This window comes from Saccostrea cucullata, unplaced genomic scaffold (assembly GCF_032062105.1).
Source record: "Saccostrea cucullata isolate Sc308-1 unplaced genomic scaffold, CSIRO_AGI_Scuc_v1 ctg149, whole genome shotgun sequence".
NCBI classification, from domain to species: domain Eukaryota; kingdom Metazoa; phylum Mollusca; class Bivalvia; order Ostreida; family Ostreidae; genus Saccostrea; species Saccostrea cuccullata.
The window spans coordinates 24018-49021 of NW_026933711.1; the positions used below are offsets into that span (position 1 = coordinate 24018).

The 25004-nt window shown below is 33.5% G+C and overlaps 1 protein-coding gene across 1 annotated transcript in view; it reads left to right on the plus strand.

The window, feature by feature from the left end:
* The window catches only part of LOC134239045 (uncharacterized), a 59347-nt gene that overhangs the window by 12706 nt on the left and 21637 nt on the right, over positions 1-25004 (plus strand). The window contains exons 9-44 of the mRNA XM_062721189.1: positions 1360-1590; positions 1703-1817; positions 4204-4326; positions 5706-5794; positions 5944-6147; positions 6332-6488; positions 6895-7023; positions 7163-7239; positions 7370-7561; positions 8012-8165; positions 8613-8777; positions 9086-9273; positions 10799-10931; positions 11209-11472; positions 11803-11994; positions 12087-12233; positions 12533-12743; positions 16071-16265; positions 16543-16760; positions 16949-17091; positions 17458-17561; positions 17685-17743; positions 18064-18176; positions 18492-18577; positions 18700-18820; positions 19222-19342; positions 20187-20312; positions 21880-21938; positions 22083-22179; positions 22438-22567; positions 23172-23277; positions 23444-23528; positions 23616-23744; positions 24224-24282; positions 24483-24664; positions 24816-24874. Of these exons, the coding sequence (XP_062577173.1) occupies positions 1360-1590; positions 1703-1817; positions 4204-4326; positions 5706-5794; positions 5944-6147; positions 6332-6488; positions 6895-7023; positions 7163-7239; positions 7370-7561; positions 8012-8165; positions 8613-8777; positions 9086-9273; positions 10799-10931; positions 11209-11472; positions 11803-11994; positions 12087-12233; positions 12533-12743; positions 16071-16265; positions 16543-16760; positions 16949-17091; positions 17458-17561; positions 17685-17743; positions 18064-18176; positions 18492-18577; positions 18700-18820; positions 19222-19342; positions 20187-20312; positions 21880-21938; positions 22083-22179; positions 22438-22567; positions 23172-23277; positions 23444-23528; positions 23616-23744; positions 24224-24282; positions 24483-24664; positions 24816-24874 (4963 nt within the window). The remainder of the gene's footprint in view (positions 1-1359; positions 1591-1702; positions 1818-4203; positions 4327-5705; positions 5795-5943; positions 6148-6331; positions 6489-6894; positions 7024-7162; positions 7240-7369; positions 7562-8011; positions 8166-8612; positions 8778-9085; positions 9274-10798; positions 10932-11208; positions 11473-11802; positions 11995-12086; positions 12234-12532; positions 12744-16070; positions 16266-16542; positions 16761-16948; positions 17092-17457; positions 17562-17684; positions 17744-18063; positions 18177-18491; positions 18578-18699; positions 18821-19221; positions 19343-20186; positions 20313-21879; positions 21939-22082; positions 22180-22437; positions 22568-23171; positions 23278-23443; positions 23529-23615; positions 23745-24223; positions 24283-24482; positions 24665-24815; positions 24875-25004) is intronic.

Genomic DNA, 25004 nt, shown 5'->3' on the forward strand with positions numbered 1-25004 from the left:
TATGAGCCCTATGTTGACCAAAATTGCATGGAAGAAACATCTAAGGATGCACACTGATTGACTTGCTGCGAATGCTGGATCCCACATACATTTTCCAGATAATGGACCAGGTAAAAGTTATGGATGCAAGTTTAACACCAAGGGACTATAAGGCCTATTAACCAAATTTGTATAAATGAAACGTCAAAGGATGAACACTCTCAAACTTGCTTTAGATGCTGGATTTGAGTTACATTTTCTTGATGGGTGACTATAGTTTTTAGCTCACCTCGACAAAGTCGAGATGAGCTTATGCTATACCCCCGGTGTCAGCGTCCCGGTTAAAGTTTTAGGAGCAGGTCTGTTCCCATGTAACTATAAGCCATACCTGGACCAAACTTGCATGGATGATGCTTCAAGGGATAAACACTACCAGACTTGCTTCGGATGCTGGATGTGACGTACATTTTCCAGATGAGTGACCAGGTTAAAGTTTTTGGAGCAGGTTCATTCCCAAGTAACTATAAGCCCTACTTGGACCAAACTTGCATGGATGATGCATCTGAGGAAGGACACTACCAGCCTTGCTTCGGATGCTGGATCTGACCTACGTTTTCCAGATAAGTGACCAGGTTAAAGTTTTTGGAGCAGATCCATTCCCAAGTAACTATAATCCCTACCCGGACCAAACTTGCATGGATGATGCATCTAGGGATGGACACTACCAGACTTGCTTCGGATGCTGGATCTGACCTATATTTTCATTCCCAAGTAACTATAAACCCTACCTGAACCAAACTTGCATGGATGATGCATCTAGGGATGGACACTACCAGACTTACTTTGGATGCTGGATGTGACCTACAATTACCAGGTTAGTGACTAGAGTATTTCCAAGTAACTATAAGCCCTACCCGACCAAACTTGCATGGATGATGCATCTAAGGATGGACACTACCAGACTTGCTTAGGATGCTGGATGTGACCTACATTTTCCAGATGAGGGACCAGGTTAAAGTTTTTGGAACAGGTCAATTCCCAATGAATTTTAAGACCTAATAAAACAGAACTTGCTTGAATATTGTTCTCAGAATAAATACTAACTTGAGATTTGCATTACCTAAACTAATAACCTTCGTCGAGGTGAGCTTCGTAATCTTTGATTACCTATGTTTTTGGATAGGTCTATTTCCAAGTAACCTTCAAGCCCTATCAGATCAAAATTGCATAAATTTTGCATTTTGGGATGTAAACTTCTAGAATATTATTTAATTGTGGGACTTTGCCTTACTTAAAGACAACATTCGTTGAGGTGAGCTCTGTAATTTCTGAATCCTCTGTTTTAATTTTGATTGTCATTATTTGAACTTTTTCTTTTAGAAATGTTACCATGAAGAATAAAGATGAAACACCTGGCTGTTACTTCTCCAGACAGCCTTTCTCCAAGTCTTATCCTTACTTTGAGATTGAGTTGATTGAATACAATGGAGATTTAACAGCAAAACAAGATGAAGAAAAGGATGGTATTATTATAGGTTGTCTTCACGAGCAGTCCTTCATCTTCAGAAATCCGATGGATTCCAAAGTCGACAAGGGTGGAGAAGTCCAAGTGTATGTGTTACAAACTTTCCGTTATCAGTTTATTACTGGGTTGATTTAGAAGAATCAATAATTGATTGTCTTTCATCTAATTTAAATAAATATATTGTTTATTCTATTTCAGCTTTGAGTTTAAAAAGATAGGTGACAGATATGGGTTTGGAATTCAAGGAGAATGGGAGTCTGAATATATGGCTGGTGGAAATTGCACCTTTTATTCCACTATTAATGGAGTGGATGTAAGTAACATGTATACTATAAAGTACAATAAGAATGAATGCTGTTGTCTTTTTAGGTCACCTGAGTCACTCAGGTGATCTATTGCTATTCGTTTTCATCTGTCGTTGTGTGTTGTGTGTTGTGTGTTAACATTTGAAAATTTTCAGTTTCTTCTCTGAAACCGCTGAAATAATTTCAGCCAATTTTAGTGTCTATGGGTAAAGGGGAACAAAAATTGTGAATTTCACAGCCCCTGCCCCCGTAGGGCCTGAGGGGTGGGGGCAAAACGACTAAAATTAATGCAGTCTTCAAAAATCTTTTTTACTCCTGGACATCAAGCAGTCAAAATGTTGGCATGATTGTAATGAGCATTGAGTCCTCTACCAAAATTGTGAAATTTATGGCCCCAGGGTCAGGGATTCTGGTGTTAGGATGGGGCTCTGTTGATAATATAGTGAAAATACAATTATTCTTTGAAAATCTTCTTGTCTGCTCCTGGAAATTAAATAAACTAACTAAGTACATAGTTATCATGAGCAAGAATGCCTTTTCCAAATTATGATTTGTATGCGTCAAGGGTTCTGGTGTAAGGGCGAAGCTCTGTTGATTATATAGTGAAAATTCAATAAATCTTTGAAAATCTTCTTCTCTGCTCTTGGGTTTTTAATAAACTAACTAATGTCTTTTCCACATGGAGAGTTTAATTCGCAATAAATTAATGTGCAGTAAACTAATGCAAATTAAAATTTTATTTCTACAAAAAGGCTAATCAGTAAGGCTATTATGACATCATTTGTAAATCTTGTCATGTATGCAAAACCATCCATTTGATATATACTGGCTAAAGGGATTCATTTATTTAGTGATTATCAAACCTTTCCTTGATTTTTGAATTAAGTATAGCTTAGATACCTATATCTAACCATTACCGTGTCCTGTGACTTAATTCTGGCCTTATGCATGCATCAAAATTTAATTCTAATTAGCTTCGCTTAGCGTTCACACGGAGCAAATGCGAAGTAATTTACTGCGCAGTAAATTAATTCGAATTAAACCCATTCACATTAAATTCTCTGTGTGAACACAATTCAAATTTAATTGGCAGTAACTTACATTTAATTCAAATTAAACTCTCGGCATGAACAGGGCATAAGTACATAGTTATGATGAGCAAGAAAGCCACTTCCAGAATTGTGAATTTCATTGCCCATGGTCAGGGGTTCTAGTGCTAGGGCTGGGTTCTATTGATTATACATGTATAGTGAAAATACATTAAATCTTTGAAAATCTTCTCTGCTCCTGGGTATTGAGCAGATGAACTACCTATATAGCTATGATGAGTAAGGGCCCTTTTTCCAAATTTGTGAATTTCAAAGCCCCGGGGTCAGGGGTACCATAGAGGGGGTGGGCTCTACTTATATATTGAAAATGAATTAAGTGTTTGAAATCTGCTCCTTGTTATTAATCAGACATTTTTGATAAGCCAGGATGCCTTTTCCAAAATTGTGAAATGTGTGGACCAAGAGTCAGGGGTTCATGTTTGGTAGGGGCACTACTGATTATTGCTGAATATAACTGATTAGTTGAAATGCATTTTTTATTCCCTTACCCTGCCTGTGGATTATTAGTTACATAGTTTAAATGTTTCATCAGAAGGGTAAATTCATTACAAAATTAAGTTTTTTAGTGGCAGGGTACAGGATGATACCTGGTTAGTAAATTTCATACCTGGCGAGGTGTAATTTATTATCTGTGGTTTATAAATGTTTTTCTCTGCTACTTGCTAAAATTGCTTCATCACGCTTATACTGTGCTTATTATGACGTCACTTTGTTACGTAATACATCAACCAAGTATTGATTAACAATTGATGGGTATAAGTAATCCACCTCCTTCACATGACAGACTTCAACCAATCGTAAGCCAGGATTTTGTCGAAAAATCAACAGAGGTGGGGTAAATTAAGTAACCAAGCTAAGCAATTGCTAAGTGTATATGATGAGCAATAATGCCTCTTTCAAAATTGTGAATGCCATTTTGTCTAGTTTAAAATATAAACCAAGTTCAATCATTGGAAAGTTGTTGCATGACGGTCAGGTGACCTATAAGGCCCATGTGCCTCTTGTCTTTGCACAACTTGGAATTACCTTTGTGTCATGAAAATCTTGCTAAGAATATGGGAATAAGGCTTCATATGCATCCATAGCTTAATGAATTGATAAAATTATATATTGTGTAACAATTGTATGATGGGTAATTTGAACCTTTATTCTAATTTCTGCATCAGCAGATTTTGCAGTTCTACATCTTCAAAGACTATTTGTTATTACTTTGAGAGAATTAACTGAAAAGTTAATATAAGTATATAAAGTGAAACCTTTTTAATGTATCCTTGATTCTTCTTAGGCCACTGATAAATCTATGCTGAGTGGAGACCCACTAACAACCAGGAACTACTACCCATTTGTGACGGTTATATCAACCGTCAAAGCTAAAGTGAAGATCCTGCACTACTCGGCACCACCAAAGGTATGATTTGTTAAAGAAAAAGTTTATGTGTGTACATGCCTGTCATTAGGATTTTGCAAGTCTGATGAATCTGTAAATCATATACTGTCAATGTATTAGGCCATATAAAATTAATCTTTAGATTCTCATCCCCGCCCGCCCCTCTCAAAATATCCCGCCCCGATGTTTTTTATTTTGATTTTTGGGTATTTTCATGTATTTTTATTCAGTAAGAATTTGGGTCAAAGTTTAAGAGTTATATATCTATGGTCTGTATAAATGTTTTTCGCGTGTCGCTATTTATAGCAAAAACGCCATGTGAAGAATGTAGAAAAATCGGCAATAAAAGCAGTTTAAATGTGTAAGGAAAAGATAATTTGTCAGTATAGAGAAGGCAGAGAAGAAAAAATAGCATAAGCACATATAGATACTATCACTGGCAGGAGCAAGTATGTAGAGAGATTGTAACTAAGTAAAAATAGACGAAGAAAGTCAAGTTATATATAATAATGCCTCTTTCAAAATTGTGTGATTTAACTTTGAAATAAAAAAAAATCTACAACATCGTAGACAGACTTGAAATGAAGGCCTAGATTTTTCAGTAGAATAATTTAGAACATGTGTCATATAAATTTTGCAAATTAAGAGGTCATATGCATACACAATTTATTGATAACCTTATATATTGTTAACAATTGGGTGTGCCATATAATGTGTACTCGATAATTTGTTAATTAAAAATAAATATTTAACTTTTAAAGAAATTTTTTTTTTAAATATTCAAAATAATATGAAAAGAATTAAATCTATTCATATTTGCAATAAGGTAATGAAAAAAATGTGTACGGGGCGTCCATTGTTTTGTTGATACTTAGATCTATATATATAAATTAACAATTATAAAAAATAAAAAATAAAATCCTGCACCACCCGCCCCAAATTTTTTTGCAAATTATGTGTGTACATGCCTGTCATTAGGATTTTGCAAGATTAATTTTACCTGGCCTTATATTAGCATGCACCATATTTACTGTAAATTGATCACTTTCTTTTTGTGAAAAATTTATTTTCACATAATTATGCGAGACAGTGTTCTTGCAAAATTTTAATTCTTGCAATGATTAACTCCCAAAAATAAGGTGTCACAAAAATTCAGTGATCTACAGTAGTGGTAATTGATTTAATTTACAAGTTACCATAGTTTTGGTTTAGTGCTCTCTCAGTGTGCTACATATACCGGTAAATATATACATTGTACTTACAAGACTTTTAGCGACATACTGGGTTTAGCAAAAGTAAAAGGCGCTAAATAGAATACGCTCCTAAATGTAACAAATTTACAGTATTTTGACTTCCTTTTGCCTGAAATTTATTTCTTCTCTTTTGAAAATATTTTTAAGGAATTTTTATTGCCGATGAATGTGGAGAATAAGTGGATTTCACCCAGCTACCTGTTTAATATGGTAATCAACAAACAAGGATTGATGAGGTATATATTAAAAGATATGTACATCAAGAGCTAATAATTATTCATTTATAAACCTGAAAGGCATATTTATTTGTTACATGTATTAAAACAAAATATATGTATGAATATTTGTTGTAAGTTGAAAAAAAAAAAAATTGTCAATTTTGCAGCACTTGTGCTTTTTCCAATCGGTCTGAGGATTCGCATTACATCTCAGAGACGAGCATTGGGACCCTAGACACACCACACACATCATTTACATTCAAGATTGTAGACCTGGGGAAAGATTCAAAAGTGGTTTTTGGGATTGGTAAAGAAGACCATGTTTTTGGAACCAGTCAAGACTACTTGGCCTTTATATGCATGGATGGAGGGTATGTACTATATATACATTGTAATTGGTAGCAGCTGATAGTATTATATTTCTGTATGTGAATTATTCACTGGGTATTGAAAATTCAATTCAATTATTCGTTTAGGATGAAAGGAGGGCGGCGGGTTAATTGACATTGACTAATTTCGGAAACTAAATGTTTCACATAGAACTTGTATTTTTAGTGTCAAACATGGAACAAGGGAACTAGAATTGACTGAAAAAGGCAGCATACCTCAGAAAGAAGATGAAATTACCTTCAAATGGTACATTGAAAGACAAGCTGATGGTTTTAGTGGAACCAAAGAATGCAAAACAGAAGTCTTGAAGAATGGAAAGCTGGTAAAGGATCATAACCTCATGTCTTATAGTCTACATAGTCTATACATACACTATTATTAGGCTACTGTAAAATCACATATTTTCTTGGATAAAAATTTTTGAAGTTTGAGGAAAAAATATTGGTTTGTGGGGACTTGATTCTGTGAATGTTAAGTAGTAATGCATAAATGCTATGGGGTTCATAAATTTGTGCATCTCATCATGTCTCGAAAACAGCAAAAATTAACCCCCACAAAAATTAGTAATTTTACAGCATATTTTTATTGTTTATTGATAGTACAAATGAAGTTCATCAGATTAAAACCAAAAGAGACAGAGTATCTCATGTTTTTGTTGAATAAAGCTTGACATAAGCAATTTTACGTTCCGAGTCTCACAATATAATATATGATATATATATTTTTAGTATTGCACACATGATTTTCCTTACACCTTTGTGGATGGTTTGCCCCGAAACAAGGTCATTGCCAAATATGTCACAGGAAGTGTGAGAAAAATCCGCTTATTGCAGCACCTACCCATCTACAGACAGCCGGTAAGAGGATATAATTGCAGCGATAATGATAGTCCAGTCAAACTCAGTTATATTATAGACCTGGCAGTTTGCTATAACCTTCATTTGTTACGTATGTATTACATGTTTTTTCCCTGTTGATAAGTATCCTTGATTTCAGGGAGTCATACGAGATCAAATTACACTGGGCTACATAAGAAGAGTAATAGTCTCAGACGATGGAACCATGGAATGTGGGTAAGTTACTTGTTTTTCAAGAGGAGGGTTGATAATTGTTCTAAAATTGTGTTTGAAATCCTTGGTGTTATTTTCATACAAAACTACAAATGTACAACTTCTTCATTCATGATCAAATTTTTTACTACAGGGCACAGCACGGGATCAACACATTTGGAATTTTTGTTGCCAAAACCCAATTTAACACGTCCTTGACCTATTTTGAGATGGAGGTGTTGGCTTGTCCATCCCGAGTGACCATAGGTGTAGCACATTATGACAAGCCTCCAGGATTTTATCTCGGCATGAACCAGTGTGAAGTCGGTCTCCATAATACCTCAGAGTAAGCAGCATGATGATGTACTCATCTGTACATCTGTACATACTCTGTCCCAGATGAGAAATTCCATCAAAATGTTTCGACTTAATATTCAAATAAAAAGAAATTAAGGATGGCAACAGTTAATCATTAATCAGGTTGGAAAGATCATAACCATGCAGTTAAAATTTTCATACTGTGTATTGGATTAATTTCAGAGGTTGTAATTTTCACATTTTTCTTTTATCTGAAATGATTTAAGTTTGATGAATGTGCGAAAAACTGGTGGATAATAAAAAATTATCTCCCTTGTCTGCACTGTATATAGCCAGAACAACACATAGTGTAATACATTGTAATGTATTCACTTTATAAACATTTAAATAAGCCAGATGTTCCCAGAAAACATTTGCATTAACTATCAGTTAAAACTTTTTTCCCTTGTATCGAAGATGAGCCAAATTGATCTTACAGGCTGTCCCAGGTTGCACTAGGAACAAAGATGACGAGCAGGGCCTATAATGTCGGTGATGTGGTAGGGTGTGGAGTGGAGGGCGACTTTGATGACGAGGGTTATCTGGTACAGGAGCAGGAGGTCACAGTGTACTTTACCAGGAATGGAGAAAGGGTCAGTCAAGAGATTAGTATGTTCAAAAAAATTAGGTGGTAGTCAGTAAAAGTTTAGACAATGTTTCCATTATGCTCTGAAAAACTTCTTGCTTAAAAATCTCATAATCTTACAAATGATCTATTCCCATGTTGGAGGAAAAAAATTTCTCAGACTTATTGGCTTATATTTATGGTCTTTTTCAAATAAGTATCAGAATTAATTATGCTTAAATGTAGTAAACTTGTGTATCTTGACACTGATATCTTGAAAATCATGGATATATAATGTCAAAGTTATACTGTAAAGACTTAAGAAAAACCCATTATATTTTAAGTGTTTTATCCTGGATATCTTAAATTCTTGGATATCTCGGAAGGTTTTTTTTTTCTCAGTCCCATTGAGTTTGAGACAATGAGTTTAACTGTATATACAGCACAACTCAAACCTTCATTTCTTATCTTACAGATTGAGACAACGAAAATATTCTATTGCTCTGATGGAATGTATCCCTCCATAATGGTGGAGAAGGCTGGGTGCAAAGTAAAGGTTCTCAAATATTACTCAGAGACAAGAGCTCATAGGGAGGAAGCACTAGCTGCAAAACAATCAGCAGAAAAATCGGATGAGAAGGTATCCAATCATACCTAGATCTAGAAATGTTTACTCCATTTTATCTTGTGAATCTGGGTCAAAAAGCTGTTGATTAATATTTGGGATTAAAAATTTTGCGTATTTTTATCAGCACTAAAATTAAAAAGCACCTAAATTTTCATGAATTTTAAAGTTTATAAGTTATGCATGTACAATCTGTCGTGGTAGGGATTTATTGTTAGATAAAACAACTGGCTGTTGTTGATTTATTTTTAAGGAAAATGTTTTTGCGATTGCAATGAACTCTCATTTTTTGCTAAAAATTAATCTATATTAACAATTTGCAGGATAACTATCCATTAGATGGGGAGAAAATCACATACTCTGGTTGTCAGTATACAGTGGTAGGGGTGGAATCTGGGTCATCTGACGCTGCTGGGAAAATCCAAATTCTAAAGAGCATGGTGGCCTTGGAAGATTTGGCTACTTCACCAGAAATTCAACAAATCCGAGCAAAGAAAGAGGAATTAGAAAAGTGAGAAAATGCCATCATATAATTTTTTTCAGTTGCTTCCATTAAAAAAATCTTGTTCCTTTTAAGCTATTTCACAGTCTAACTGTTATAGTTTATTTAGCTTAGATTTTGTTATAACATTTCCATCTCTTTGAGGAACTTATGTAGATTGTGGGGAGGGGTGGGAGAGACTGATATTACTTGGTCCATCTTTGTTCATCTTTAAATCTTTCTTTATTTACATTTTTTTTTCTAAAAATGAAGAAATGTATCCCTTAACGAGGTTGGATCCTGGTATTTTAAAAAGTCTTAAACTTCCTTTCTCAAGTATAGTTTTAGTTTGTACACACATATCTTAGTTAAAAATCAAATCTAAAAATGGGGGTCAATATGCTTCTTTTGGCACTACAGCACATGAACTATGACCTTTGTGTACTGAAATTTGTGTCTTAATAAAAAAAAAATACATCTTCGACGTTTTCCCTCCAATAATTTTATCCAAATAATTAAAGCATGGAACAAAATAGACTATAAGCCTATATAAAAAAGACACTTTAAAATTGTCTCTAAAAAGTTTCAAATCGCTACGCATAATCAATTATTTGACCATTCTGCACTGATGAAAAAGGATTTTTCTGGCAAAGAAAATTTAATAAAGAAAATTATTTTAAAGTCTTAAACTTTTGCTGAATATAAGCAGATAGGTCAAAGTTATCGAAAATATTTAGAAAAGAACGTAAAAAGTGGGGGTATATGATGTAAATTTTCAGGTATTACTAAAAAAGTTTCAATTTCACATTAAAATTTGCTCTATTTTTTCACGGATGTCACACTTCTTTGAAAGAATTCATAAGAAATAATTTAATAGATATTTCAGAACCAGCATAACACATTTCACTGCAAAAAACAGCTTTATGTGCAACCAGCATGGAAAAATAAGAATCTAAAATTAACAGTTCTGTTATAGTTCAAAAGGGAAAAAATTTATCATTTTCTTCTAAAAAAAAAAACTTTTGCCACAAAATATAGTTCCTTGCTTAATTCTATTTGTATGCAATTTAATTGTGAGTTTTTCATTGAATATAGTTCAATTTGCATTGTAGAATTTAGATTTAATGTTAGAACTTAAAAATGATGCAGAATTTTATAAATAAAGGACAGGACCAAACTCTGCTCAAAAGCTTAGGATTGAACATCCTTAACATGTGCATTTAATTCATGGATGGAATTTCCAACGGTGATCAAAAGTCTATGAAGTACTCAAACAAAATAATTTAAATAAGTTTTGAACAAGTTATCAATGTGATTTAGCTCAATTCTCTATGTTCTTATTTATGTCTATGGGTGGAAGACATTTAGCTCTGTACTTGAATTAGCGGAAGTTTCTCTACGCCAAAATTCCTAAATATAATACACAGCCAGATGTAATACATTTATAGTATTTAAGGCTGTGATTTCATATGAAGTACATGTAAATGAAATGAAATTTTGATTTTTTAAAAAGTGTCTAGCAGGAATAGAGTTAACAATTGCTATTGGTTTGTAGGAATTTCTCAAACCTGACTTTGGAAGAACAAACATACTATTCTCGTCTTTGTGTGGCTGAAGAAAACATTCAGAATCTACAGAGCACGCCAGGTCGACTCAACTTTACCACAGCAGATATAGCCAGCGACAAGGTGATTTATCTTGATGCTTGATTATAAGATAATGTACTCTATAAAAGGTTTCTTCATGCTCTTAATTTTCTTACCCCCGGTAAGTTTTACAAAGAATATGTTTGCACTATAAAGCTCACGTGGAATTATGAATCAGTTGATTACTTAAAAATTAATATACTCACAGAAAACAAAGTTGTAGGACAAAAAGTTTTGTCTTAGCACATTGCATTTTGGATGAAATAGAAATTGCAGGAAAACTATTTAAGATATTCATTCTGCTATAAATTCTTTTTAGGGTTTGGTAGAACTGCGGAAGATCATTCAGCATACCTACAAAGCTCACAGAATCCAGCAGCTACCCAAGTATTTAGTGCCTAAATTTTTACCCTATCTTGGTGAAAAAATCCAAGAGTGCTTGGGTCGACTCAAACTCCTGCCCTGTCTGGTGTCCACTTGTGAAGATCAGGGTGTCAGCCTTCTGGAGGAAGTCAAAAAGTCGTTTGAAGGAAACTTGTCTGGAACCATGCTACTGCACATGCTAGACATTCTCCATGAACAGGTTAAAAAATCATAAAATATTGTGAAATATGCTCCCAAAATTAAGTTGATGTTTAGAAAGACTTGGTTATACGGTAAGTGTTAAGTTAAAAAAATGTGAAATATTGTAAATATACTCCCACAATGAAGTGGGTGTAGGAGGGAGGGGGTGTGTGTGATAAGTTTTATTATATTATTGTCTCTCTCTAATTATCACCCAAGTATTTGCACAAGATGTCCCCAGAAATAAATCTCTTCATCTAAAAAATCTACATTTGCATTTCTACAAGCCTTTCAGTTAGTTTTTACTATAACCTGTTTAATTTTGTCACAAACACCACTCTTTACACAGGGATTGTTGATAATTGCAAAAACTGGGAAGTCCACTCAGGCCATCGACATCAGGTTTGCCTCAGAGATGATCAAGAGATTGGAGAAATTCTCTGCTACGGAGACAATGGGAAACGGAAAAATAACGTCAGCCATTGGTCAGAGTTCCCATGTGTGGTCACGTAACTCCCTAGTGTCCAACATTGTCAAGGAGGTAAAATACTGTTGTCTGCAGTCAAGATAATTAGGATGTTTGTCTTAGACACAAAGTGTACAATAATTTTATCCCATCTTCTGTAATTGCAGATGGATCCTGAAAAAGTCTGTCAGATTCTGGTGTTTTTAGAGGGCTACCTTGGTCTGATCAAGATTCCTCTGTGGAGAGAGTCAGAGAAGGATGAGCATTATCTGTATTCCACGGCTGCCAACCTGTCACCCCCACCCGTAAAACTGGTGAGAAAAACACAGTTAACAATGCATAAAAATACAACAGAACTTCAGCAGAAATGCAAGACTAAACAACTTTTCATTTAGATTTTGAATGTTTGTTAATGTGATGGTTTTTTGTAAAGTTATCAATAGGTTATGCATTTAAATTTACAATAAGTTCTTTCCATTGACATATACTATTTCAGTTTTTGAGGAATACATTGTACACATATGTTGTCATTGTCTAGGAGCTTCTCTGCACTTTGAATTTTTCCTGTGTATTTCACCCATAAAATTAAAGTGTTTTACTTTCTTGTCCACAGCGAGACTTCTGGAGTAAGGGAGAGGCCACAAAGAACTTTGTAGTGATACAGAAGACGTACAGCTTCGTTCATGATTTACCAGAATACCTCATGTCATTGGTCCTTGCTGCTGTCTCCCACTATGGACGACTTATTGCCATGACGAGTGATGGTGCTGTCTTACAAATGGGAGCAGTGCAGACCACCATTATTCAGCACACTGGCATTGTGGGTAGGTCCTGGGAGGAATCGGTGACTGATTCAGATGTGATTGATGTGATTGCCTCTTGTCCATGTCTTTTTCCCTTGAAACATAGTTTTTAATAACTGAACTAAATTGCTTTTTGTCTTCCACTCTTCTTGAAAATTACAGACTATGAAACAGATATTCTCCTGTGTTGCCCATGATGCATGGCAGACACATAGGGATCAAGTTTATCAATATCTGTTTCATACACTTTTTCAGGAATATCCATGGCTGTTATTTTTTTCCAGTTAAAACTTAATGGAAATATTTATCTGTTATCTGCTAGACTGAACGACAAATTTTAAGGGGGGGGGGGGGGGGGGGGTGTACAAACTAACTGTCTGATATAACTTAATTCTTTGATGATATCTTGAGCTGTCAATTATTATTTGAGAAAGAAAAATTTCATACATTCTAGTTTTAAAATTTGATCATTTTTGTATATCTTTATATGGAGCTCTTCTTTTAAAAAGATCAGTTTGTTCTAAAAATGGCCACAACCACTCAGCCTTCTTAAGGTCATGTTCAATGTCACAATGCAATGGATGCACATTTTAGACACAGAGAGAAATTCAATGCATTAGAAAAAATATGTTTCTTGGGTTAGGTATAATTTGAATTTTATGGTATTTGTTAATTCAGTTTATGGATCAAACTCTGTGATGTCTATGTGTCACTAATTTATTTAACTATTAAAAATAAGATTAACTATGTGGTAAGGTAAATGGTAATTTTTAAAGATAAAATATTGGATGACAAATACCGCAGTGTGAATTCCAATAGTCTGTGCCCTGTCTGTCAGTTTTCCCTTATATTTTGTGATATGTTATCTTTTATAGATCATTTTACTTTGTTTTGCTTGAATCCTTAGTTTGGAAATATATTCCTTAGCACCTATAATTAATAAAAATTGATTAATATAAACATGATATCAACCCCAAAGTCAGTGTGAGTGTATTTAAAATCATTTTAGTGTGAAACATTTTTCATACATTTACTATATCGTTGTGGCTTATTTGGTAGAGCAAAAGGTTGTGAATGCAAATCCATTTTGAGTCAGACCTTACACTAAAACCACTACTGAGAAAGTCTGTGTGCAAAGATTTTAGAAATCATGAAAACTAAGGATTAAATTACTCCTTCTCTCATCCCTCATTACCCCCCCCTACCCCCCCCCCCCCCCTTAACATTGATATCCCATCAGGGACATCAAAATTCATTAAATATCAAACCTTTTTAATGTTTGCACTGTGCACTCAAATTTTTCCTTATATAGACATGTTATCTTATTGAAGCTTTTCTTTTTGCACCCTATTCTTAAAATTTCAATTGGTAAACACTTGAAAGTTTTCAAGTGGTAAAAGTTTTTATTCTTAAATAGAACCCTTCCAGATTGATATTTGGAATGTCTTATTCCAGATTTATTAGCAACAGATGTTCAGCCATTATTTGGTAAGACAAAAGTAGAGATTTTTCCCATTGTTTGTATTTCTTTAAATTCTCTTTAGTATAGTTTTATCTCAGAAAGAACTGATCTTCATTAAAATGTACTGCATTTCTTGCTAATTTGATCTTGTCTGCAAAATCTTTGCCAGTAAAGAAACAATCTGCTTTTGCATTTTGATTTCAATTAAATGAAACTTGGAGCAAAGGAGAATTCAAAGGAAAAATCTTACCTTATTACTTTATAGCTCACAATACTGAAGTGAGGAAGTGCTTATGCTATTATTTTGGTGTTGGAGTCACTGTTTTTATCCCCGAGTACATTTAGTTTTCAAACCAGGCAGTGAAGGGCATTGGTCTAATGTACCTGAACCAATATATGTTCCTCTGGCCCATTCTGATGATCTCTACTCTAGACTGGAATATCCTGGTTTTAGGAATACAGAAATTTTGAAATATAATTAAGTCACATTTGCAATGAAAGACAATTATGCAGTTATGAAACTATATCTTTCAAAAAATAATGAATCATTGCTTAAGTAAGTGTTTCGAAAAATCATCAATTGTTTCGTCCATGTTTCAGATAGGCAAGTTTTATTGTGTTCTTTGGGGGGGGGGGGGGATGGGGGGTTACCTGTTCCAAAGGACAGTTCCAGTTTTGGTAGCTGTTTTAGGTTCTATACTCATATACTAACACATCTAATATGTTCCATCTCCTATGTTATGTATAAAACTTCATTTAATTTCTTATTTTCTACTTTAAAAAAATGTGATTTGGTACTAGTATATATAACAACTGTACTTAACTTTGTTTGGCTGCATTTAATTCTACAACAAGAGTAATCATAGTAATGATAGTCTTGCAAAATGTATTACGCTTCAGCAAATATATGTTGCAATGCTGTGTGTTTATGTTTATTACAGTGGCAAATGACGAAAATAATTAGACAAGTATAGAAATGTAGAATTTAGTACTTTAATTAAGAAAGAAAATGGGCAAACAAGGTATGCAAAATGCATATAAATCAAATGCAGTTTGTGAAATAGTATATAGTGCAAAATTCTGATTTTAAAAAATATGACAATAGAACACAACTTTTTTGGTGAAAAAAGGAATTCTTGAGATTTGAACTCCCATGTTCTTTCCAAGAAGTTTCTTGGAAAGATGCAAATTTAGTGTCATAAAAAGTGTACCCGGTAGTTTGAGTGTGTAGATTGAGGTCCTTGCTTGAGCAACTTCTAAATTTTAAGATTTTTCTATAAAAGAAAGAAATGGAGCAGAGTTATATAGAAAGATTATGTTATATTTATCTACTGCAAAGAAATACGGGGGAAAATTGTTTGCAAGTTTGAAAGGACAAAAAATAACACGAGGACAAAATAACCCTATATACAGTAATAGTTTTTTTCCTCTTTGATTGGTGCATTACATTTCATAGACAATAATTTTAATGCTTGTGAGATTGTTGCATTTTAAGTTTAGAGATTTTACATGTCAAGTATTCCCTGATATTATAACCAAAATACAAAACTAAAAGAAAACTAAGTTATAATTGAGATTTAATCTTCGCTTTCTTCCCTTTCTTGTTTGTCAAACCATAGGCATTTTTCATGTTGATGTAGGGCATCTTCTTTGTGTCAAATATTGTTTGCAGTTGGCTTCTTTGTAAATATTTAGGAAAAGTATGCAGTAAAACTCTCCTTGAAAGAATTGCCTTCTGCTTTAAATTAGGAATCATATGGTGTCTCTCCCATACATATTTATTTAGGATGAGACAGTACCATAATATAAATCTATGTTACAGAAGAATTCTATGTTTATGGAATTTTTGAAGAGGATGCATTAAAAATACTTCTTCTTTTTTTCAGATAAAAGAGTTCTGTCGGTGGAGTCTAAATGTTACATTCCGGACAAGAAAACAGATCTTCTGAATGAGCTGACAGAGAGTTACGTGTGGGACTATACATTCCGGATCATGTGTTTGTACACTGATTATATAGACCGCATCATCCAATGGCAGGGGCTGGTTCCTATAATCACCCACAACTACCCAACAGGTCAAGGTACGGAATGGAAAAGGGGAGGGGGGATTAACAATTAAAATCGAAATGTTTATTTGAAAAGTAGCCTGATGCTAAGGTGGCTTTCAGGGTTAATAGTGTATACTGAAAACAGATTTTTAAACATGGTTTGAATAAGAAAAGATAAATATAATGATATAACTGACAGTAGGGGGAGGGTCTGAAGTTACCCTATAAGAAATGAGTACAAAGTTTGCATATCATTCTGTTTAAATATTTATGAAAAGTTCTGACTGTAGTCTCTCCTTCATATTTACAGTGAATGTGTCCTTTGGTTGCTCACATAATTGGACTCCATTTCCCAATGTGCAGCAAGTGCAGTCTGTCTGTACACTGTGTAACCGCTGTTGTGAGAAGGGAGATAACTGCTCATGGAATGGCATCATGGGAAATTACTTCAGAGAATGCTGTTGTAAGACAAAGCAAACAGGCTGTGTGGATTGTGGAATTTGTGTCACCTGTGCCAAAGAATTATGGGTAATATTGAAGTCTCACATACTTTGAAGTTTCAAGTTTGTGAATATGTACATCTTGAGATTCCTAAATGTGCTCTTAAATTTCCCGTTTATCACAGAAGGGTGTTTGATATGATAAGTCAAAAACACAGAAATGTGCAGGTTGCAGGGTTTAAGTTTTAAAGTTTTTGGTGAATAATTCTGTTTCAGAATCTGCGTAGTGAACTGAGACCTATGCCTCTAGTATTTGACAAGGTTAGAGATGTTCCTCAAATAAGCATGAACCCGGTGACCTTTAATGAGATCGAGATCACAGTACACTCAGGACTTTGTCCACCAATATGTCTGAAAAAGTAAGTTAATTAACGTTTAACCTCAATGCTAAAGTGGTGTTCAACTGTTCATTTATATTAACACAATAGTCATGTCTGTCTATGTTTAGATTTTATGCAATAAAGGAGATTGAGTTTTAAGACAGTTTAATTTAATTTTACAATGATTGTGAATTTTCTAAAAGCTAACTACATGTATTCCAAATTCTTGAAAAGGGAGTTAAATGTTAATGCATACACAGCTTTATTTGATTAATTTCTGCCTCACTGAAATCAGTGTTAAAGAGATGATCAAAATTTGAGTGGCTCCAAATTGCATGTAGAAAGTGTTTTAGATGCTTGATGAATTTTCTTTTGAATCTAACACATACCTGTTTACTTTGACAGCATTCAAGAAGGTTCTGTAGTATTGACTGCCCCAGGAAAACCCAGCTCCATACAAGAGGCTGAGCCCGACAAACTCAAACAAAGGATCGAGGCTATTGCTAAGGGTAAATCACTTAGAGCGATTTCAGGATCAACTTAAAGGCAGAGTGTAAAACTTGTAATTTTGACTGGAGAGATATACCTCCATTTTCATTTGTGATTTTTATCATTCTTCCTTAACTTTACAGAGTCTGAATTCCCAATTAGAACAAAAGATAAAGTCAAAATCAGGCTGACTGATCCATTGGTGAGTTAGATGTTTGTCCAACCATGCAGTCATCAAATTAAAGCTATACCCCTGTAACTGATAATTTTAATTGGCCAAGATAGCCTATAGGAATACTGAATGTTTTACAACCAATTAGATGCAGTCCCAGCATAATTGTTTCCCCAATCCTTTATCTTGTCTGAGGCAAAGTTTAGTCTTCAACACCTTTAGTTCTTTGTTTTCATCATTTATGCTTAGAAATTGAAAACATCATCTAGATTAACCAAATTCAAATAATTCAGAAATCAATTATATATATTCTTAACAAATTTCAAGTGATTAAAACATCAATTTGTTAGGGTTTTGTGAAAGTCAAAGTGAGTGACACAGCCCAGAAGTCGGTACAGAGATTTACTTACTATGCCATCCAATGCAGAGAAGTGACATTATTTCAGGAGGCTGGCATTTTATGGTAAAAACATGTTTGATGCAATTTTTTTTCATACTTGTGAAAAGGCATCATTTGTGATTGTTATCTGGATGTAAATACATTTTTATCAAGTTTTTGATGTATGAAGTCCAGAAAGGATTTTTTTTAAAAATGTTTTAAAGAAATTAACCATTTATGTGTCACAATGATTATGTCAATTGTTTATGACTTAATTAACAATATATTAATGGCTTGTGACAAACATTTTAATAAACACACAGACTTAAATATGTACCATGTGATATATAAGGAAAAACATAAATTGGCAATGTAAATGCTGTTTTATTTTTGATACAGCTACAATTCCTTCTCCTCTGCTATGCCAGTTGGACAATTCATTGGACCCAAGCCCTTCTCCAGCAGCTTACGAAGTTTCTCCTTCAGTGAGTGCTTCACTTAAAACGGTTCTCTATAGACTTAAAAAGAAAAAAAGATCAAGCCACATTTGTAATAAGTTGCTACCTTTATCACAAATCTATATATATTATGTGTTTGTCTTTTTCAGAAATTTTGGATGAGGGCCTTGACAAAGCTCTAACAATAGGAATAGCTCCCTCCACGTACGAGGCCAACAGACAGCCCGGCTGGAACAGATACTCCTTCGCCTATCATGCTGATGATGGAGGGTAAATATTTGTTCAAATGTTTACAGTCATCATGGACTTTTTTTATTTTGAACAGTATTAAGGGAACATATTTTGTTGTTATACCCTTATAAATATCTTTCTATATTTATTACTGATGAAAAGTACATCAAAAGAAAGGTTAATTACATCAGTCTTACAATTTCATTGTTGACTGGCCTGACAATCCAACATAAGAATTGTTAGAAGGTAATGTCACTGCTACTTCACAAGTTATCATCATTCAATATCAGCTACACAGAAATGGCCAAAGTTTAGAGCTGCATGAGTTGTTAATACTAGTATTTGAAAGACAGAGACACCGGGAAAATATATTTTGCTATAATTTTGCTAATGAGAATCATTTTCTTTTCAAAGTGACAGTGAAAATTCTTATTTTTCAGAATATTTCTTGAGAGAGGCTACTCAACTACAAAGAAAGAGACCTGTAAGAAAGGAGATATTATGGGTGTCGATTTTGATGAAAACACCAGAGTACTCAAGTTTTACAAAAATGGAGAGGAGGTAATTCCTGTGTTGTATTCCTTATGAATAAAAAAATTATGTTATAAAAATGATATTAAAAAAAACTTGGAAACCTACAAGGGTGTGCTTGTAACCAACATCACATTGTATATTAATGCACTATCTAAAGATTAGTTATTGTTCATTTTTATTGCTGTCTCATATGCATTGATTTTGACTGCTGAAACTAATACATTACAGGGTATATACAATACAATATATTGCATAAGTAAACTAATGTATTTATATACTGTAGATTGGCAAATAATCACGGTGGTTTTAATTTCACTATGTTTGTGAATTGACATTTTTCCCCGAAATTAAACCCATCGTGAATGCTATCATTGGTTTTTATAAAAGTTTAAGTGCGTATACAAAATTTAAATCAATTTCTTCCACCGTGAAATTAAAACCATCGCGATTGGTACTTCTTAAGAAATTGTGATATTTTAACACCGTGGAATTAAAACGACTTACAGTATACAGTACAAGCAAATAAAATATCTACACACTACCAATATAATTTACAAACATTCTATTTGGAAAACTGGGGGCATACAACTGTTCTTCAATTACAAATGCAATATTGATTATCCCCCTTTTAAAAACAAGTTGGAACATGAGGGATGAGAAACAGAGTACATTTAATACACTCAAGTTATCCCCCTTTAGTAACAATTTACCAGGGGGATGAAATACAACAGAAAATTTATCAAAGTTACCCCCCCCTTTCTTAAATAATACAAACAAATCCAAAAAAATTGGGGGATGAGATACAAAAATTTTACAAAAAATTGTGTTAATTTTTTTTTTTTTTTTAAAACGGCCATTGAAACTATTACAGATGTATACCACTACGATCAATGTGAATCCTAGAGGAGGATATTATCCAATGATAGGGATGCATTCACCAGGGGAGTGTGTAAAGCTGTTAGAAGTGCATCCATGGATACCAGACTCTGCAGATAAAGTAAGTTTTATTTACGCAGATTTTAGGCTGATTGTCATGGCAACTACAGTACAAATAGAATGGAAAATTTTTACTTGGGGATGTAAAATTAAAATCATGACAGATAATTTAAATTTAATTCAGGAAATACATGTACTGCATGAATTTTTACTTTGACATTAAAAGGAAAACATTTTGTTGTGAAGCAGAGTTTTGTCATAAAATGGTATTTACATTCACTTACAGCGAAATACGAAATGGCGGTTAAATTTTCAATAGCCTGCTGGATAGCTCAATAGGGTATTTAATTTGGTCTAACAAGTATCACATTAGGTTTGAATCTAGGTCACAAGGTTACTCAGGTGTATCATTGGTTTTTACAGGTAAATGTGAGTTGATTTCAATGTTGTATGAAGCCACATGTATGTGCCAAAGTGTTATACAGTAAATACATGCAATACTTTTCTTTAATTGCAAATACTTTTTGCAGAATTAGTGAATGACAGACAGTCCCCCTTTTCCATTCTCACAAAAGGTATTGTTAACAAAGTCAGGACATAGTTAGCTCCCCACTTTTCCCACTTAATGGATTATACATAAACAGGCACATAAACTGAATAATATCATAAATACTTGGAATGATATAAATAGCACATATAAAATGTATTAAATTAATTATGATGAATATTTCTACACCCATCAAATTTCTCTATTCATATCTGATACTCTCTGAAAAACTGAAATTTGAATTGATAAAAGGCTTAATTGTTTTACAAAAGAAATTATGGCTAAGACTAGGTGCTCTTGCTATTTATTCTATTCTTTACCATATTCAATTCTTATTTCATTCTTTCATATTTTAAAAAATAACAGAGAGGCAAATATTAAAAGCATCACAATTACAGAATTCTTAACTGCTAGGAGAGTTAAAAACTTTTAGTTTATATATATTAATTATTTTTAAACCTATATTAATAAATCTAGCAAAACAATAAAATCAAAAATCATGGATAATGAGATTTTGACATACAACAAATAATGTACTCAAAGTTTTGGAAAAACCAATATATTTGAATGCTGAATTAAGCAATGTTAAGCAGTTTAATCTAAAACATGGGTGTTGGTGCTATTGTTTACTAACATTTGTCTAAAAGAGAAATTTTACCCTGTAATATGAAATTACTTGTATGTGAATTATGAAAATAGATTACAATGGGTTTTTATAATGGAAGTGACAAGACTTGATAGTAATTAGAAAGGATAGTGTGCAGAGGATATATGCATTATTGAAGCGCTGGAATACAATTTTACTGAAAAAAAAATATTTCAATTAAAGAAAATTATTGCATGTATTTACTGCATAAAACTTTAGCACATACATGTGGCTTCATACAACATTGAAATCAACTCACATTTACCTGTAAAAACCAATGATACACCTGAGTAACCTTGTGACCTAGTTTCAAACCTAATGTGATACTTGTTAGACCAAATTAAATACTCTATTGAGCTATCCAACAGGCTATTGAAAATTTAACTGCCATTTCGTATTTCGCTGTAACATAATTTTCATCAACTTCACTAACAGGATGCAGCAAAGAAACCCAAAACCTTTGAGACTGAGAACCTTGGCAATATGATGATAACGTATGTAAAAGTTTGCATTAGCTGATGACTGAAAAAAGTTGGCTTTGAAATTTCATTAAAGAATTTATTCTTTGGCTTCACATAAGAGTTAAGTATTTTTTGACTTTGTTTTTACTGTTTGATAACTTTTTTCTTTTTTATCAGGCCTAGCAGTTCTGTGATTTTGACAAAATATGGAACTCGAGGATGTTATGGTTCTGTGGTCTTGTACAACCCTACCTCTTCTAAAATTGGCATCAAGGTCAGGAGTATTTCATATCTTTCTCCAGTTGGGGCCTCTGTATCCAATAAGATGTGAATGACCCTTAACTAATGACAGTTCTCTTTTTAATATAATATTGAAATGAGGGTGCACCCTTTATGTAAAGAGGTCACTATACAATTAAAATGATTTATTGCTATATAAAAGCCTATCCTTTTACTGTTTGACATAGAAAAACACTACTGAAATCATGTCATGTCTATAGACTTGTTCTGAGTTGTGATTGTAACATTTCAGATCCTTGATCCCCCATTACACCCCGTGAACATGGAGCAGGGATCCGGAGTGGTGGAGGTCAATAGTCAGAAATATTTCACATTGACTTTAGATTCAAAAGAGACATTCCACCTGAATGTCTATGCTAAAGGTAATTATCTATAGAAAAAATATACTTAAACATATTTTATTAAAAAAATATCAGGGATTGAATTGATTCAGTTAGCATGACATAGCCCCCTCAAAGATTGTGTTGATTTCTATGAAGCAGTGTCCCTATGCCAGAGCTGGTCCCACAATGGGGGAAGAAAGTTTGATCAACAATTATATTGACTTCTATAAAAAGATCTAAATTGATTACTGTAAATACAACTGAATATTGATTTTGATATACTATATACATGTACTATATTTAGTGATGTAGGCTAATTTGTGATGTTTTTGTTGATAACATAATTATTTATTTGTAAGGAAGAGAGAGGAATCTTGACTGTGATTCATGGATCACTTGATTGTAAAGTCAGGTTGCTAATATAATTTAGAAGTTATCTTTTTTGCTCACTTTAGCCAAAGTCTAATATTGACTTTTCTGATCAAAATTTTTTGTTGTTGTTGTTGTTAGCATATTTCACATTTGCCAGTACATTTTCTTAATCTTAACGAGAAGTGCTTATCTAAGCTAGGACACATGCTATCATTCATACATTAACATGTTTGGGTGAGTGGTGTGATCCGTGGGCCTCTTTTTTATGTAGATGAAGAAAACATTAAGGATTTGGCAATATATTGGTCTACATTGGACAAAAGCAAAGAGTACAAGCCTGAGGATATTGTCAGCATGGATAAATTCTCATCTCACACGTAAGTAGCAGGAATGGTTTAGCTACTCACTGTCTGCTCAGAATGTTTAATCTGTACAATCATGTTCCTTAGACAATCATCCACATCAGTGAAGCACCAGGGTTTACTGAACCTTACCTGCTAATGTTTCGGTTTATTGTGTGTGAACTTTCCTTTCTCTATATAGGTTGTCCTGTGAGTTATCTTCCAGTAGCAATGTACAGAATGTTGTACCACTTAAAAAATACCAGCCAAAGGAGAAACCTGTTGGTGTAAGTTAATTTATCTTGGACTCCGTGTTTTTACTCCTGTAAGAACATGGTATAAAGATTATTTAATTTTTTTTGGACATTTTTCAGAATATGTACAAGCTGCAGATATTTAGGAATGCTGAACTGATTGGGGACTACTGGATTCCGGCAGTGGACTACAGACTAGAGATTCCCTATACTGCTGGAGAATACTCAATATATGCACCAAAATGTCCAGTAGGTCAAACTCTGTATCCATTTGTTAGTGCATAGCATGCAAAATGCAAAAGTAAAGCTTGAATTGAAATATTGGATTTATCCACTGCAATTTTACCTCTATGAATTAATTAAGGTATGAATTTAATAGCTACCTAATTTATATGGATCCAACTGAGTTGGGGCAGTTTATACATAATAAAATGCAAAACAGTGTATAAAAAAATGTAAACTGTTCAAACCCAATTAATACCATATGAATTGGGAAGCTATTGAATAATTCCTCGTACTTTAATTTTCATTTATTTTGTTTAAGAAAATAGGGTAATAACCCTTATAAATGACTTCAAATTATGCTTAATTTAAAAATTAAATTTGTGTCAGTCGGAGTAATACGCTTTTAAACAATTCTCAAATTTTCTTAAATATGACCTTATTTGTGAGATGATTTGTATGTTAAATTGTCACTGGCTTGTTATATGACTGCTTTATCATTTCAGAGTTACTTGTATCCAGGGAAGTTACAGCGAGGAATGAAACTACTGGTGACACTGGATGGGTAAATAAAAGCAATTCTTAGACTGCAGAATTTATCACACATCAGAATACATTGATAACTGTCAATGTTATTTGTGGGAAATCTTACAAAAAATTGTTTTCTTAGCAGTATATGAATTTATTTTTTCAAGTAAGCAAAGGATTTAGCTTCTAATTAGTCAGAAGAAAGACATATAGGGTTAAATATCTTCCAAATTTTAGGAATGTCAAACAGATAGCGGAAGCCTTGATTACTGAGATATATGATGGTGGGGGGTATTGTTTGGAGTACACGCCTGACGGGGCGGAGGAGAATGAAGTTATCTGTTATGATACCTCCATGCTGGGGGTAAAGGAAGAAGACTACGACGCAGAGAAAAAAATTCTCCTCTACAAAGCTGACTGTAAGAGTTAAAGGAAAATGAAAGCCGTAGTATAAAAAAGAATTTCAGAAATTTTTTAAATTTTTTAATTTCCTTTCTGCATATTATTAAGACTTTAAACCTGAATTTAAATGAAGAGTATTGAAGAATTATGATCTTATTTTCTTTGCAGCTACTATGAAGTTCTTGACTAGAACATATGTTGCTGCACCACCATATCTCATCTCTAAGGTACATCTTGTTTGTAAATGTATACCTTATAAAACATTTCTTCGTGGGGTTTAACTGTTCTTGTTAAATGCAAGATTTGCTATATTTGTATGTTCTGATAGCCTGGTTGTACTGTAGGGGGTGTTACTGT